Below are 14,386 nucleotides of genomic sequence, written 5' to 3' on the forward strand. Positions count from 1 at the left end.
GATCTGTAGTGTTAGGAGAGTTGTGAGTGATGATGTTCACTGTGACATATCTTCTAACCTAAACATCTTCAGCAGAAATTGTGGCTTCAACGTCATCTGAAGGCCAATCACACACTAGTTGAAGCAGAAACTTTGGGCCTTCAGTCCAACTTCTTTTTAACACATCTCCCACCTTCATTCCTCTGGAGGCACAGTATGTTGGATTATCTTTAGTATTAATGTACTTCCATTGTGATACATGAGTTACATCTCTGATGGTTGACACCCAATTTGCCACAAATGTCTGGAAACGTTTATCCTTGTTTTTATGTATTTGAGCACTGAAGTGCTGTCTGTCCAAAATACAGACTCATCCAATTGCAGCTCCAATTCTGCTCTCAACATCTGATCCACTCAGGAAAAACAGGAAAATAAACACAAAAACTCCAAAATATGACTCTAATAGATGGAATGAAAAATTAAGATAATTATTATTTAGTTCCAACATCTAAGCTGCCCTCAGGTCTTCAGGAAGGCTGATCCACAGCTGAGGGCCAGAGGTGAAGAAAGTCTCCTCATCGTAGGTTTTAGTTCTCAGAATGACCCACCAGACACACAGAGACCCACTGAGAACAACTGACTCAGTATGATGGAGAACATCTGAGCCCAGCAGCAGAACATGGGACCAATGTTCAGTGATCAGGGACTGAAGGAGCAGAACTTTAAACAGACGCCATGTTTCCTTAGAGAAAACCCTCCATGCAGGCTGCTGGTTTAGGTTGAAGATAAATCCAGAACAATCTGAGCTGAAACTCTGTTAAATGATCCATGTTTAGAACATTATGGCTCTGAGAACCACTGTTCTACCAGAACCCTGACCCAGACTAGAAGACAGCAGCATTTTAAACAGACGCCAGAGCGATCAGACTTAAATATCCAGCAACAGCAAGTGATCATGGATGGATTTATGTTCAAGTAGAGTTTATTGTTGTGTGGTAATCTCCAACCTCTAGTGCCCCCCCAACCCTAACCCCAGAACATCTTCATCACCAGCCGCCACTGCTGAGAAACACACCTTGATCTGGACCTTCACACGTCATGATAACATGTTCTGGTTCTGCTGGGTTTAACTCTTTAAATCAATTCTACTGGATGAAATTTTAATAAGTATTTGTTGATATTTAAGTTTTAACCTGCATCCTGTTGGCTTCAGCTCACATCTTTTATTCTTTATTCAGATTGGAGAAATGCAGTTTGTCAGAGATCAGCGGTTCTTCTCTGGTCTCTGCTCTGAAATCCAACCCCTCCCATCTGACAGAACTGGACCTGAGCTACATCTACGACCTGAAAGATGCTGGAGTGAAGGAGCTCTGTGGTTTTCTCCAGACTCCCCTCTGCAAACTACAGATATTGAGGTCAGACTCCATGTTTTAGTTCTGATATTTGTGATGTGAAAGTTGTGTTGACACTAAACTGCAGACATCTGGCTGATATTCTACTGATCCACATCCACGCTATAACATTTTCGGATGGCAGTGAACATGCTTATGCAGCAGTGCTATATCTGAGATGGGAGTCATACCAAGGCCCAATCATCCGGCTGGTGGAATCCAAGGCCAAGCTAATTCCTTTGGACCAGAAAGGTGACGCTGTGAAGGCGGAAATGTGTGGAGCAGTGTTTACATCACAGCTAAAGAAGTAAATCGAACAACACAGCTGAATTCCTGTAGAGCAGTAGTATCATTTCACTGATAGCCAGATGATCCTTGGTGCAATTCAGCAGGAGAATTATGGCTTTCAGACCTTATCCACCAACAGAGTGGCAATAGATACAAAGCAATAGAAGGATCCATGACTGGTGGTGGATTTCTGGTCACCGGAACATTGCTGATGTAATCACCAGAGGAGCCAGTCCTGTAATGATTTGTGATGAGAGAACCCAAAAGTAAGCCGGACACAGAGCTGGAGCTTAAAAAAGGGGTTTTAATAACAAAATCCAGGTGGCAAAAGGCAGACTCAAAAAACTTGAAGGCAAAAGCAGGACAGGCACGGACTGACAGACAGGCAGGTTAAATACAAAAATAATCAAGGGCTGGAAAGGGCTTACCGCAGACTGACGAGAGGGATAAACACAAGACGTTCCAGCAACAAACAAACAACTAAGGCAGGCTTAAATAGGAGAATGGAACAGGTGAGAAGGGCCGGACCAATTAACCAAAACAGGTGAAAGCAATAGAGGGAACATACAGACTAATAAAGAAAGTAAGACCAAGACTAATGAACACATCAAAAACAACACAACACAGAAATAAATCCTAAAACAGAAAAGTTGACTAACTGAAAATAACCTAAACCACAACAGAACGTTACAAGTCCTCAATAACTTGATACTGGTTCTGAATAGCAAGATGGCCTTCTTTTTTAAGATCTCCCATGAGAGAATTGCCGATTAGATCAGCCAAAGAACTTGCGCAGCTGTAGCAAAAGAAAACATCAACACGTTGAAGAAGAAGGCATTTGTTGCTGAAATTAGAGGGGCTAGGGCAAGAACTGAAGCGGGGATTAGCAGTGAAGACCGCCTGCATCCTTATGGATGTGAAGCGCTTCAGCAATCTGACACGCCTGATCAAGGAAGTTGCCTGGATGTGGATAGCGGGAAAAAGTTTCATCAGTGGAAACCCAGCTGCGGTTGATCTAAAGTTGGAGGCAGTCCGGTTAGCAGGAGTTATCACAGTGAGAGAACGAGAAGAAGCTTTGAGAGATGTATTTCTTACCACATAAGAGGGTGTCATTTTTTCCATGCACGACCACAAATAGACTGCCTCCACAGACTAGAGCTTCATGCAGTGGCTGTTACACATGATGGACTTCTGCTGAAAGCCATGAAGCAGGTGCTGAACCACCAGATCAATGACGTCCCAAATGAAGCTTTGGACTTCATTGACCCATGACCCGGCCCCATGAATCAAGCCCCAACAAAGTTCTTCTGAAGGACTGTGTTGCTGTTTCTGACAAATGCTCCAGAGCTTCAGCTTCAAGCAGACCATCACTACTGAAAGCCAGCGCTAAGCTGACCACCTCGCTATAGCTGCTGGTGTGGCTACGATGTGGTCCTGACGGGCCCATTTGGGCTGAGGGGGAGGTACCGAGAGACAACGCATCCAGAGGTTTACATCCTGAAGGTGAGGAAACCAGGGATAGAAGAACAAAGATGGAGACGGCAGTACAAGTAACCCCTGCAGAACCGTTGGACTTCTCCTGTCCTGCAGAACGGGCGAGGTGGGCCAGAAGATTGGAGAGGTTTCAGACTGCAGCAGCTCTAGATGAGAAATGTGAGGAAGATCAAGTTAGTTCCCTCCTGTTTGCTGTGGGAGAAGCTGCAGATGACATTTTAGCTGTTGGACCTTTGACTAGAGCAGAGAAAAGATGCCTGGAGCTGGAAAAGCTGTGTTTGAGCAGCACTATGTGGGGAAATCCTCCATCATCTTTAAAAGAGCCCAGTTCAGTTCCAGACGTCACCAAGATGGAGAGAGAGCAGAACCATTTATTACAGCTGGACACAAACTGGCAGGAAACTGTGGATCTGGAGAACTGGAAGAAGAACTCATACGGGCCAGAACTGTAGCTGGGATAAAAGGACATAAAGCTGTCTGAACCGGTAAAGGCCAAAGAAAAAGTTCAGCAGAGGGAAACTGTGAAGAACCATAAACAGTTCTGCTCAGCAGCACAGCAGAGGGGAGCAGATCCAACATGGACGCCAGAAGGACCAAGATGAGAATAATAAAGAGCCAGACCCGGCAGCAGTCAGAACGGGACCAAAGCCAGAGAAGCTGGGAGGAAAAGAGTGTGGTGGATGTGGCTGAAAGCAGAAAGCTTCATGGAAAGACTGCCCAGCTAGAGATGTTCAGTGTTGGAGCTGTTAGAAGGAGCTTCTTGCTGGAGTTTGTTGGTTCGGCCCAGCAGCCAAACTACAGGAGGTCCCAGAACCCCAAGATGACCCAGACAGGCAGGATGATGGATTTCTAGGAGAAAGAGGGTTGAGGAGGTCAGAACCATGGAGAGAAGAGGTCCAGATGAACCACCATGACAGATATGGGAGTGGTGTAGGGGTTTCTGGGAAGTTGGAGTAAAAATGTTCCTAAGCAGAGTCCGGTGGGTCCTGTCTGCTCGTTGTACATCCATGTTCTCCTGATATTATTCAGCTCTACTTTCTAGAAGCCCTTTTCAGTGAGCCAGGATCTAAACAATGGGAGGACTTGTTGAAATGACTGCAGACTCTCTGTAAATATCCTCACCATGAATCCAGCATCATCCAATATAGCAGACAATAAAGGAGTCAGAGACACAAGCAGGAGAGTCCAGGAAAAAAAAGCAGCATTTTTCCTGAAGAGTCTGAATGTGGTCCAGATGTTCTGCAGAGTAAAAACTGGAAAAGGTCCATTTGTTCTGGGCTCCACCTTCTGGACTGGAGCAACATTGAGCTCTGAACTGTTGGCCTCCAGTTAAATCTCAGCTTGGATGGTTGGATGAAGAAATCTGATGTTTGTTGGGAATTTGTTCTGCTTTCTTTGCTGATAACATTGATATCAGACTGGTTCTGTTTGTGATGCAGCATCCTGTGTGACAGTAGAACAGGTAGAAGCGCTTCTGTTCTCAGTCATGTATTCATGTGTTTAGAAATGAGTGAAGTGTAATTATTGCAGCTGTTGATCCTTCAGATAAATCCCTCAGTTCCCCTCAATAGAAGGTTACTGTCACTGTGAAAATGAGCTGCTTCCATTCAATCCCAGCAGCATTAATTAACAGCTCTGATGTCACACTTTGCTTATTAAAGTCCAGTTTGGTTCCAGCTCAGAACCACTGAAGGCCCGACTGAAATATTCTAACAACACGTCATGATAACATGTTCTGGTTCTGCTGGGTTTAACTCTTTAAATCAGTTCTACTGGATCAAATATCAGACATCAGTTCATCATGTTTCTGGGACTTTTACATTAAGGGAAATAAATGTTCTACAGTTTATTATTTATTTTTTCATATTTCAGTTTTAACCTACATCTCGTTGGCTTCAGCTCACATCTTTTATTCTTTATTCAGATTGAGGAACGGCAGTTTGTCAGAGATCAGCTGTTCTTCTCTGGTATTGGCTCTGAAGTCCAACCCCTCCCATCTGACAGAACTGGACCTGAGTAAGAACTACAACCTGAAAGATGCTGGAGTGAAGGAGCTCTGTGGTTTTCTCCAGACTCCCCTCTGCAAACTACAGATATTGAGGTCAGACTCCATGTTTTAGTTCTGATATTTGTGATGTGAAAGTTGTGTTGACACTAAACTGCAGACATCTGGCTGATATTCTACTGATCCACACTGAGGATCTTCATGGTAAAGTCTGCTTTCTTCTTCACTGCTTTGCTTCAGTTAAAGTTTCCAACTTCCTGTCAGGATTTATTGTCTTAAAACAGCAACTCCTAAACTCCATGTTGCTCAACTGAGAGCCTCCAGGATTGTCAAAGACTCCTGGATCAGGCGTTAAAACGTTTTCCCAGAAACTGAGTGAAAGTCTGCTAACCTTGGATTTAATCCTGTTGTAGTTGCCATGACTCTGATGATTGAGAATATGCACAGGCATGAGCAGACAAGCCAGAGGGCCAGGTGTGGAGTCGGATTATAACGATGAGAGATTAAAGCTGTCTACTACTGAGGTTAATGCAAAGTTACAGACAAGTAACAGACTTTAAGAAGCAAACTGAAGATAAAAGTCTTTGTGTTTTCTGCTGCTTCAGAATGATGCTTTGAGCCAAAGTTAGCGATGCTAAGCACTATTAGCATGTATTTAGATGCGGTAGCAGCTGGTTTTACTGTATATTGAATAATTTCTAACATTATTGTCCAGTTAAACTCTTACTGACTCGATATCAGAAAAATATGAGTTTTGTAAATAAATGAATAGGCGCTAAGAGCTATTGATGTCCAGAGTGGACCAGGAGCCAATCTTTGGACCCACTGGAAGAGCAGACGTTGGTTATTCAGCTGCCTTGGCTTCACATGTTGCTGCCCTGGACAACCTTAAGGGTTTACCTTTGCCCTCACCTGCCTCCTCATCTGGACCAGCTGCACATTAAAGGGATACCCCATCTAGCCTTCCCCATCCAGTCCAAACTCTAAAGGATTTGGGCTCCATGAACCTAACAAGTTCACTTGATTTTAGTTGGTTTGCTCAGAAAGTGAACTGGATGTTTGTTTTTAGCCACAACAAACCCAAGCAACGACTCAGGCCTGCAGCGCTTTATTCTGGCTTTAATTATCCGTATTAGAGTCAATATTAGCTGACCTGATAAGTGATGTTTTGGACTGAGAGCAGTTTGACCTGATAAACCTGAGAGGTGAATATTGTTAGAAACTATTGTGACAATGCTGAGATCACATTTGGTGTAATTGGAATTATTTTTATTTAAATGTCACCGTTTTACTAAAATATTGATCTTAACGTTTTTCCTGGATCTCTGTTTTGTTTTCCAGTTATATATTACTTTATTTTCTATTTCATGGGACTGTTTGTAGCATCAGATTCGAATGGACTAAAGTTTAATTCTTCGTAGGTTATCTAAGGTTTAGAAATTAATAAATTGCTGCTTAGTGGAGGCAGCAGCATTAAACTAAACAGTAATTATTGAGGAGAAATCTAAATAAATAACAAGTAGTATCTCCTGTGAATAGGTGGTATGCTGAGCCATGATTAAAGGTTCCAGGGCCCGGTCCATAGTACTACATCCCTATTTAACCTGCTGGTTCATTATAGAGCTACATGGAGCGGCTGTTACACATGATGGACTTCTGCTGAAAGCCATGAAGCAGGTGCTGAACCACCAGATCAATGACGTCCCAAATGAAGCTTTGGACTTCATTGACCCATGACCCGGCCCAATGAATCAAGCCCCAACAAAGTTCTTCTGAAGGACTGTGTTGCTGTTTCTGACAAATGCTCCAGAGCTTCAGCTTCAAGCAGACCATCACTACTGAAAGCCAGCGCTAAGCTGACCACCTCTCTATAGCTGCTGGTGTTGCTAGGATGTGGTCCTGACGGGCCCATGTGGGCTGAGGGAGAGGTACCGAGAGACAACACATCCAGAGGTTTACATCCTGAAGGTGAGGAAACCAGGGATAGAAGAACAAAGATGGAGACGGCAGTACAAGTAACCCCTCCAGAACCGTTGGACTTCTCCTGTCCTGCAGAACGGGCGAGGTGGGCCAGAAGATTGGAGAGGTTTCAGACTGCAGCAGCTCTAGATGAGAAATGTGAGGAAGATCAAGTTAGTTCCCTCCTGTTTGCTGTGGGAGAAGCTGCAGATGACATTTTAGCTGTTGGACCTTTGACTAGAGCAGAGAAAAGATGCCTGGAGCTGGAAAAGCTGTGTTTGAGCAGCACTATGTGGGGAAATCCTCCATCATCTTTAAAAGAGCCCAGTTCAGTTCCAGACATCAGCAAGATGGAGAGAGAGCAGAACCATTTATTACAGCTGGACACAAACTGGCAGGAAACTGTGGTTCTGGAGAACTGGAAGAAAAACTCATACGGGCCAGAACTGTAGCTGGGATAAAAGGACCTAAAGCTGTCTGAACCGGTACCAATGGACTCTGAGTTAACGCTCACAAAGGCCAAAGAAAAAGTCCAGCAGAGGGAAACTGTGAAGAACCAAAAACAGTTCTGCTCAGCAGCACAGCAGAGGGGAGCAGATCCAACATGGACGCCAGAAGGACCAAGATGAGAATAATAAAGAGCCAGACCCGGCAGCAGTCAGAACGGGACCAAAGCCAGAGAAGCTGGGAGGAAAAGAGTGTGGTGGATGTGGCTGAAAGCAGAAAGCTTCATGGAAAGACTGCCCAGCTAGAGATGTTCAGTGTTGGAGCTGTTAGAAGGAGCTTCTTGCTGGACTTTGTTGGTTCGGCCCAGCAGCCAAACTACAGGAGATCCCAGAACCCCAAGATGACCCAGACAGGCAGGATGATGGATTTCTAGGAGAAAGAGGGTTGAGGAGGTCAGAACCATGGAGAGAAGAGGTCCAGATGAACCACCATGACAGATATGGGAGTGGTGTAGGGGTTTCTGGGCAGTTGAAGTAAAAATGTTCCTAAGCAGAGTCTGGTGGGTCCTGTCTGCTCGTTGTACAGCCATGTTCTCCTGATATTGTTCAGCTCTACTTTCTAGGAGCCCTTTTCAGTGAGCCAGGATCTAAACAATGGGAGGACTTGTTGAAATGACTGCAGACTCTCTGTAAATATCCTCACCATGAATCCAACATCATCTAATATAGCCGACAATAAAGGAGTCAGAGACACAAGCAGCAAAGTCCAGGAAAAAATAAGCAGCATTTTTCCTGAAGAGTCTGAATGTGGTCCAGATGTTCTGCAGAGTAAAAACTGGAAAAGGTCCATTTGTTCTGGGCTCCACCTTCTGGACTGGAGCAACATTGAGCTCTGAACTGTTGGCCTCCAGTTAAATCTCAGCTTGGATGGTTGGATGAAGAAATCTGATGTTTGTTGGGAATTTGTTCTGCTTTCTTTGCTGATAACATTGATATCAGACTGGTTGTGTTTGTGATGCAGCATCCTGTGTGACAGTAGAACAGGTAGAAGCGCTTCTGTTCTCAGTCATGTATTCATGTGTTTAGAAATGAGTGAAGTGTAATTATTGCAGCTGTTGATCCTTCAGATAAATCCCTCAGTTCCCCTCAATAGAAGGTTACTGTCACTGTGAAAATGAGCTGCTTCCATTCAATCCCAGCAGCATTAATTAACAGCTCTGATGTCACACTTTGCTTATTAAAGTCCAGTTTGGTTCCAGCTCAGAATCACTGAAGGCCTGACTGAAATATTCTAACAACACGTCATGATAACATGTTCTGGTTCTGCTGGGTTTAACTCTTTAAATCAGTTCTACTGGATCAAATATCAGACATCAGTTCATCATGTTTCTGGGACTTTTACATTCAGGGAAATTAATTTTCTACATTTTAATAATTATTTGTTGTTATTTCAGTTTTAACTTGCATCCTGTTGGCTTCAGCTCACATCTTTTATTCTTTATTCAGATTGAGGTGCTGCAGTTTGTCAGAGATCAGCTGTTCTTCTCTGGGATTGGCTCTGAAGTCCAACGCCTCCCATCTGACAGAACTGGACCTGAGTCAGAACTACAACCTGAAAGATGCTGGAGTGAAGGAGCTCTGTGGTTTTCTCCAGACTCCCCTCTGCAAACTACAGATATTGAGGTCAGACTCCATGTTTTAGTTCTGAAATTTGTGATGTGAAAGTTGTGTTGACACTAAACTGCAGACATCTGGTTGATATTCTACTGATCCACACTGAGGATCTTCATGGTAAAGTCTGCTTTCTTATTCACCGCTTTGCTCCACTTAAAGTTTCTTTCTCTTTCCAACTTCCTGCCAGGATTTATTAAATAATCAGCAGAAAACATGAAAGCTTTTATCCAGAACTGAGACAGAGGAAGATAAAAGAAATGAAAAATACTGATGTTTCATTTATTTGAAGGTTTTTAATATCTTTAAAACATAATTAAAGCACTTTTTCTACATTTTCTATAGGATGATTTTACAATAATTCAGTTTATATTTCTGTGAATAATTGGATAAAATTCAGGTGAAAAACAAAGTTCAGATCTTCTATTCTAATAAATATTTCCTGAGTGTGTTCCTGGACTTGGAGCCAGTTTTTAATGTTGTCTCTCTGTGTAACTGAGTCTGAGCCCTGATCTCAGGTCAGAACCGGACAGCATTCGGACCCCCAGTGTGTATAAATCCCCCTCATGTGAAGCGGGTCAGAGGGGATTCAACCCAGTTTAGAAAAGTGAATTTCAGCTCCTGGAATCTGTCTGACAGGAACAAATATATAATCCCTGATTGATGCTTCAGCACTTTTAGTAGCTCTGGAAGGATTTTACTGACTAAAACACTCAGACACAACATGTCACAGTACCAGGTTCTGGGCTTTCAGCTCCTAAAGTCAGTTTACATTAAATATTCTCCATGATATCATGTTTTTATGGCTGTGGAATAATTAAAATAGTTCATTTATCTGCATTAATCTCCATTTGTTCATATTTCCTCCACAATTGCTGCTGACTTGTTTGTTTTCTGTGAAACTTGAATAATTTGGCTGCAGAACCTGAGTTTGTATTGATGGAGCTGCTGGTGGAGCTGACAGAGGTGAAGAGCTGAAGTCAGCAGGGCTGTCATTTAGAAAGCTTGATACACACAAAATGGACCTGAAATGTGCGTACGCCACTTTCCATCAAAAGTTGGGATCTATAAAAATGAACTTGAGGGGAAAATGTGTGGTCCTCATACCAACTCTGACCCAGGCGTACGCTCATTTTGGAGACGGGGAAATTGGTGACGCAGATGGTGAAGTGGTGAATTTCAGCCAACCTGCATGAGGATTCCTTTCAGACGTTCAATTTCACTCCATCTCAGACTTTAATCATAGATCATCCTGATCAGAAGCATTCAAAACCGCAGTATTATTCATTCTTGTCCTGGTGACTCTTAAATACATCTGGGACATTTCAAATAAATAAATAATGCCCATAAGCCATCTAAAATCAAAGTCTGCAAACATTTTCTCTGGTTTTCTACGTTCACATTCCTCTCTTCAATGATCACCAGGGTGACGTGTTCCACAGATTATTGTGACGAGGTGAGCAGCAATCACTTTAATTGCTGGAAACAGTCAAACACACTCGTGTGTAATGCTGCTCGCTGGATGCATTGGCACTGCTGGAAGACCATGCAGATGGAGAATTGAGGAAACGCACTTTCAGGGATCAAATATTTCCTGGCCAATAATGAGGACTGGCCAATATCCTGCTTCTGACTCCCAGCATGCATTGTGCTGTTCCCCACAGGGGAAAGTGGCTCCACCTCCCTCTGAGGAGCTGAAAGGCAGCTCTCCAACCCCCAGAGAGCAGAGAAGGAGGCTTTCTGCTCACACCCAGGCAGTCATCACCTTTTTTGGGGGGGGGGGGGTTAATAATGGAGGGGAAACCTCTCTCCTCTGAATGTGGATCTGAACACACAGCCACAAGGGAATTTCAACAAGGAGCACAGCGTTGTTTACTTTTTAACAACTTATTTTAACAGCTTATTAACAACTTGTTTTAATGTGGACAACATCTGAGCTTTTACATCTGATTTCCACATTTAATAAACGCCTCTCTAGGAAATTTTCCCAACGGTTCTTTGCTTTTTCTCCGTGGCTGCCACGTCACTATGATGAAAAAACGATCAGCTGAATCATTTTCTACACATTAACATTCATGAGGTGCTTTGCATCGACCGTTTCTGGTTGAATCTGGGCGTGTAGAGGGCAGAACCTGAGCCAGAACCTGGTACCAAATGTACAGGTACAGCTGTGATCTAGAAAGGAAAATGGCTGCTGGTGTGTGTGCATGGTTTTATAAACTTGAAAGGTTTTTGTCATACTCCGTTTTCTTTTTCTCTACATACACTTTTAGTACTGATTCCACACAGAGTTTTAAAAATGAGACCCCAGGACTGTAAAAACTGCTAAACAAGTTTTAACTATTGAAAGTTTTAATATTGTTGATTGTTGAAGAGCTGAAATCAGCAGGTCTTTATTAAAGCAGCAGCTTGTTGTCATTAATATTAATGAGAGTTCTTTAACTGGTTCTGTTGGACTGTTAGAACCTGCATCCCGGTGGCTTCAGCTCACATCTTTTATTCTTTACTCAGATTGGAGCTCTGCAGGTTGTCAAAGATCAGCTGTGACTCTCTGTGTTTGGCGCTGAAGTCCAACCCGTCCCATCTGACAGAACTGGACCTGAGATGGAACAACCTGAAGGAGTCAGATGTTCAGCAGCTGCAGGATCTTGTAAAGAGTCCAGACTACAAACTGGAATCTGTGTAAGTAGATGGTTGGAGTGAGTCCAGCTGCTGTCAGCAGAACTGTTCTGAACCCAGTTGGTACCAAAGCAAAGATCCAGTGTTTCCAGTAAAGCTGCAGCTTCTCAATGGGAGGAGAATGGTGACAGGCTTCCTGATTGGACACAAAGACAACAATTGGCCAATCAGAGGAGCCAGCAGCCTGTTGTGTTCCTGTGTTTGTGTCCATGTGAAGATGACTGTTGTTGTTGTGTTCATGTCTCCAGGAAATGCAGCTGGATTCCAGCTGACAGCCTTCCACCATGTCTAGAGACAGTGGTCCTCATTCATCAAGCTGTGGAGCATCAGATCTGATCTCAGACTCTTTGTTCTCTCATTTCAACAGGAAACAGCTGATCAGTTTCATCTTAGTCACAGCTCTGAGATCAGTCTGACTGCAGCCTGCAAATCACTGATTTCACAGCCCATCATTACATTTAGTCACCATGTGGTCTTTCTACAGAGCAGAAGCTCTGCTGAAGTCCACTCAGCACATCTGGACATGTGTCCTTCTCTCATTAGTTTCATCCAGATGTGTCCAGGGACAGCCTCCATGTTTCTTAGTCAGCTGATGTTTCAGGAACAGATGAGATGTTCATGTTCAGCTTCCAGAGGCTGGAAACACTCACTGATCTCCTCTGTTGCTCCTTCTTCTCTCTGCAGGAGGAGGATCTGATGATCTTAGTAGAGGAGAGAAGCTGAGCTGTCCTGATGATCCAGAGGTTGAAGCTGCAGCAGTTTGAGTTTAAAGAGACTCTGACTGGATCCTGATGATGAACTCTGAGTTTAGAGATGTTGATCCTGTTTATCTGATCATGTCTGTCATTTAGTGTCTGATATTGTTTGTCTCTGTGGACCAATGAGGATGAAATGAAAACTAAGCTGCATTTAGTGGCTCCATGTAGTTTTGATCTGAATCTGATGAAACTGGAAAGTTGATCTTTTTTCTCTCTGGTTCATTTTCAGCCTGTAACCAAGAAATCTGAAATAAAGCTCAACTCTAAAGTTTTCAGGCTGCATGTTTGCTTCATTGTGATGCAGTTTCTGGAGGTTTTTCAGGATATTTTAGATGTTTTCTGCAAATGTTTGGGCAGCTCTGGTCATTTTATCTGTTGCTGCAAACAGCTCAGTGAGTAAATGATGGTTTCTTCAATCAGAGGATGAAGCTTTTCTTCATGATTTTAAATCAAATCTTTTTTATTTCCTTCTTTCTGAAGGTAAAATCTAAAACTGAGTAAAGATAAAGTTTGATCTGCTCCAGCTTCTCCTTTGGTGAGCATGGAAACACTTTCTGCAGCAGCTCAGAGACTTTCAGATCTTGTTTGGAGGATTTTATCTGTTCTTCCTGCAGAACGGTTCTGGTTCTGTTGGATCTGTGGCTCATCATGCAGCTCTGCTCTGCTGAGGTCAGAACATAGATTTTAATCCTGTTTAGGGACTGTGGGGGTAAAACCTTCACCTGCAGCTCCTCATGAAGTCCACTGTGGACGTTGAAGAAGGAAAAGAGATTTTCTCTTTTCATCATAAATTCAAACATGAATCATTTCCTTTTTTTCTCCTTTCCTGTCCGGACATTTCAGACGGACCAGAACCAGAAGCTGCTCTACAGAACCTGGATCCTTAGATCGTCTCCCTGTTACATAAATAACTTTAGAACCTGAGAAAGACGACATCTGGCATCCAAGCAGACAGACAGAAAGATAGAAAATCATTTTAGATGTGTTGAATTTTAAAGTTAAAGTTGGGGTTAAAATGAGGAGTTATTAAAATGATTCATGCATCAAACAGGGATTACTAGATTTAGTCAAAACTGAGTTTAAAAGCAGAAGTTTAACAAGTTATCTGGATGCTTTGGTTCAGTTTCTAGCTTTAAAACATCCATTAGAATCAAACATCAGCAGGTCGTGTCTCACTTGATTCCCAATAAATGTTCAACGTCGTCTATGAAATGCAGATGAATGTTTTTGTCCTGACATCTTTTCAGCAGCTCACTGATGACAGATTGTGGATCTGCAAGCCTGTTTCCAGAAGAACAAACTGATCAATGTGTAGGAAGGAGGCTGTTTTATGTGCATGTTGTGGTTCCAGCTTTGCTTTGTCGTATGCTTGGTGGATATTTGTGTGCATGCTTTTTGAAGGAGACACCGGTTCCTACTCCCTCCCTCTGGCCAGCGACTGATTCCACAGGTGTATCCCATCATGAGTGATGGGAGACAGGAAGAAAAGGGGCGGCCACAGCCAGTGACGGGAGGAGGAGAGAGAGACAGAGCGCCCGGCCGGCCGGCCGGCAGCCCAGATGTGATGGGGAGGAAGCAGCGGAGGCATCATCAGAGAATCGCCGTTTACCGGCACCGCGACGAGAACGAGCAGTGATGGGGACGCGGCAGATCCAGACTGGGTGGAGGCAGAAGTAAAGCCCGGGACCGGGAGCAGCGAGGCCGTAGTGGGGCCAT

At 43.5% G+C, this 14,386-nt stretch overlaps 2 protein-coding genes across 2 annotated transcripts in view; both read left to right on the forward strand.

The window, feature by feature from the left end:
- Window positions 1-12,731, forward strand: part of LOC118561494 (NLR family CARD domain-containing protein 3-like) — a 50,086-nt gene extending 37,355 nt beyond the window's left edge. Inside the window, exons 7-9 of the mRNA XM_036133629.1 lie at window positions 1,218-1,394; window positions 11,745-11,915; window positions 12,597-12,731. Of these exons, the coding sequence (XP_035989522.1) occupies window positions 1,218-1,394; window positions 11,745-11,915; window positions 12,597-12,609 (361 nt within the window). The 3' untranslated portion in view covers window positions 12,610-12,731. The remainder of the gene's footprint in view (window positions 1-1,217; window positions 1,395-11,744; window positions 11,916-12,596) is intronic.
- The window catches only part of LOC105923771, a gene marked incomplete at its 3' end in the record, with an annotated part of 780,934 nt that overhangs the window by 287,579 nt on the left and 478,969 nt on the right, over window positions 1-14,386 (forward strand). The window lies entirely within an intron of this gene.

The sequence above is a fragment of the Fundulus heteroclitus genome, unplaced genomic scaffold (genome assembly GCF_011125445.2).
Source record: "Fundulus heteroclitus isolate FHET01 unplaced genomic scaffold, MU-UCD_Fhet_4.1 scaffold_65, whole genome shotgun sequence".
NCBI lineage: Eukaryota > Metazoa > Chordata > Actinopteri > Cyprinodontiformes > Fundulidae > Fundulus > Fundulus heteroclitus.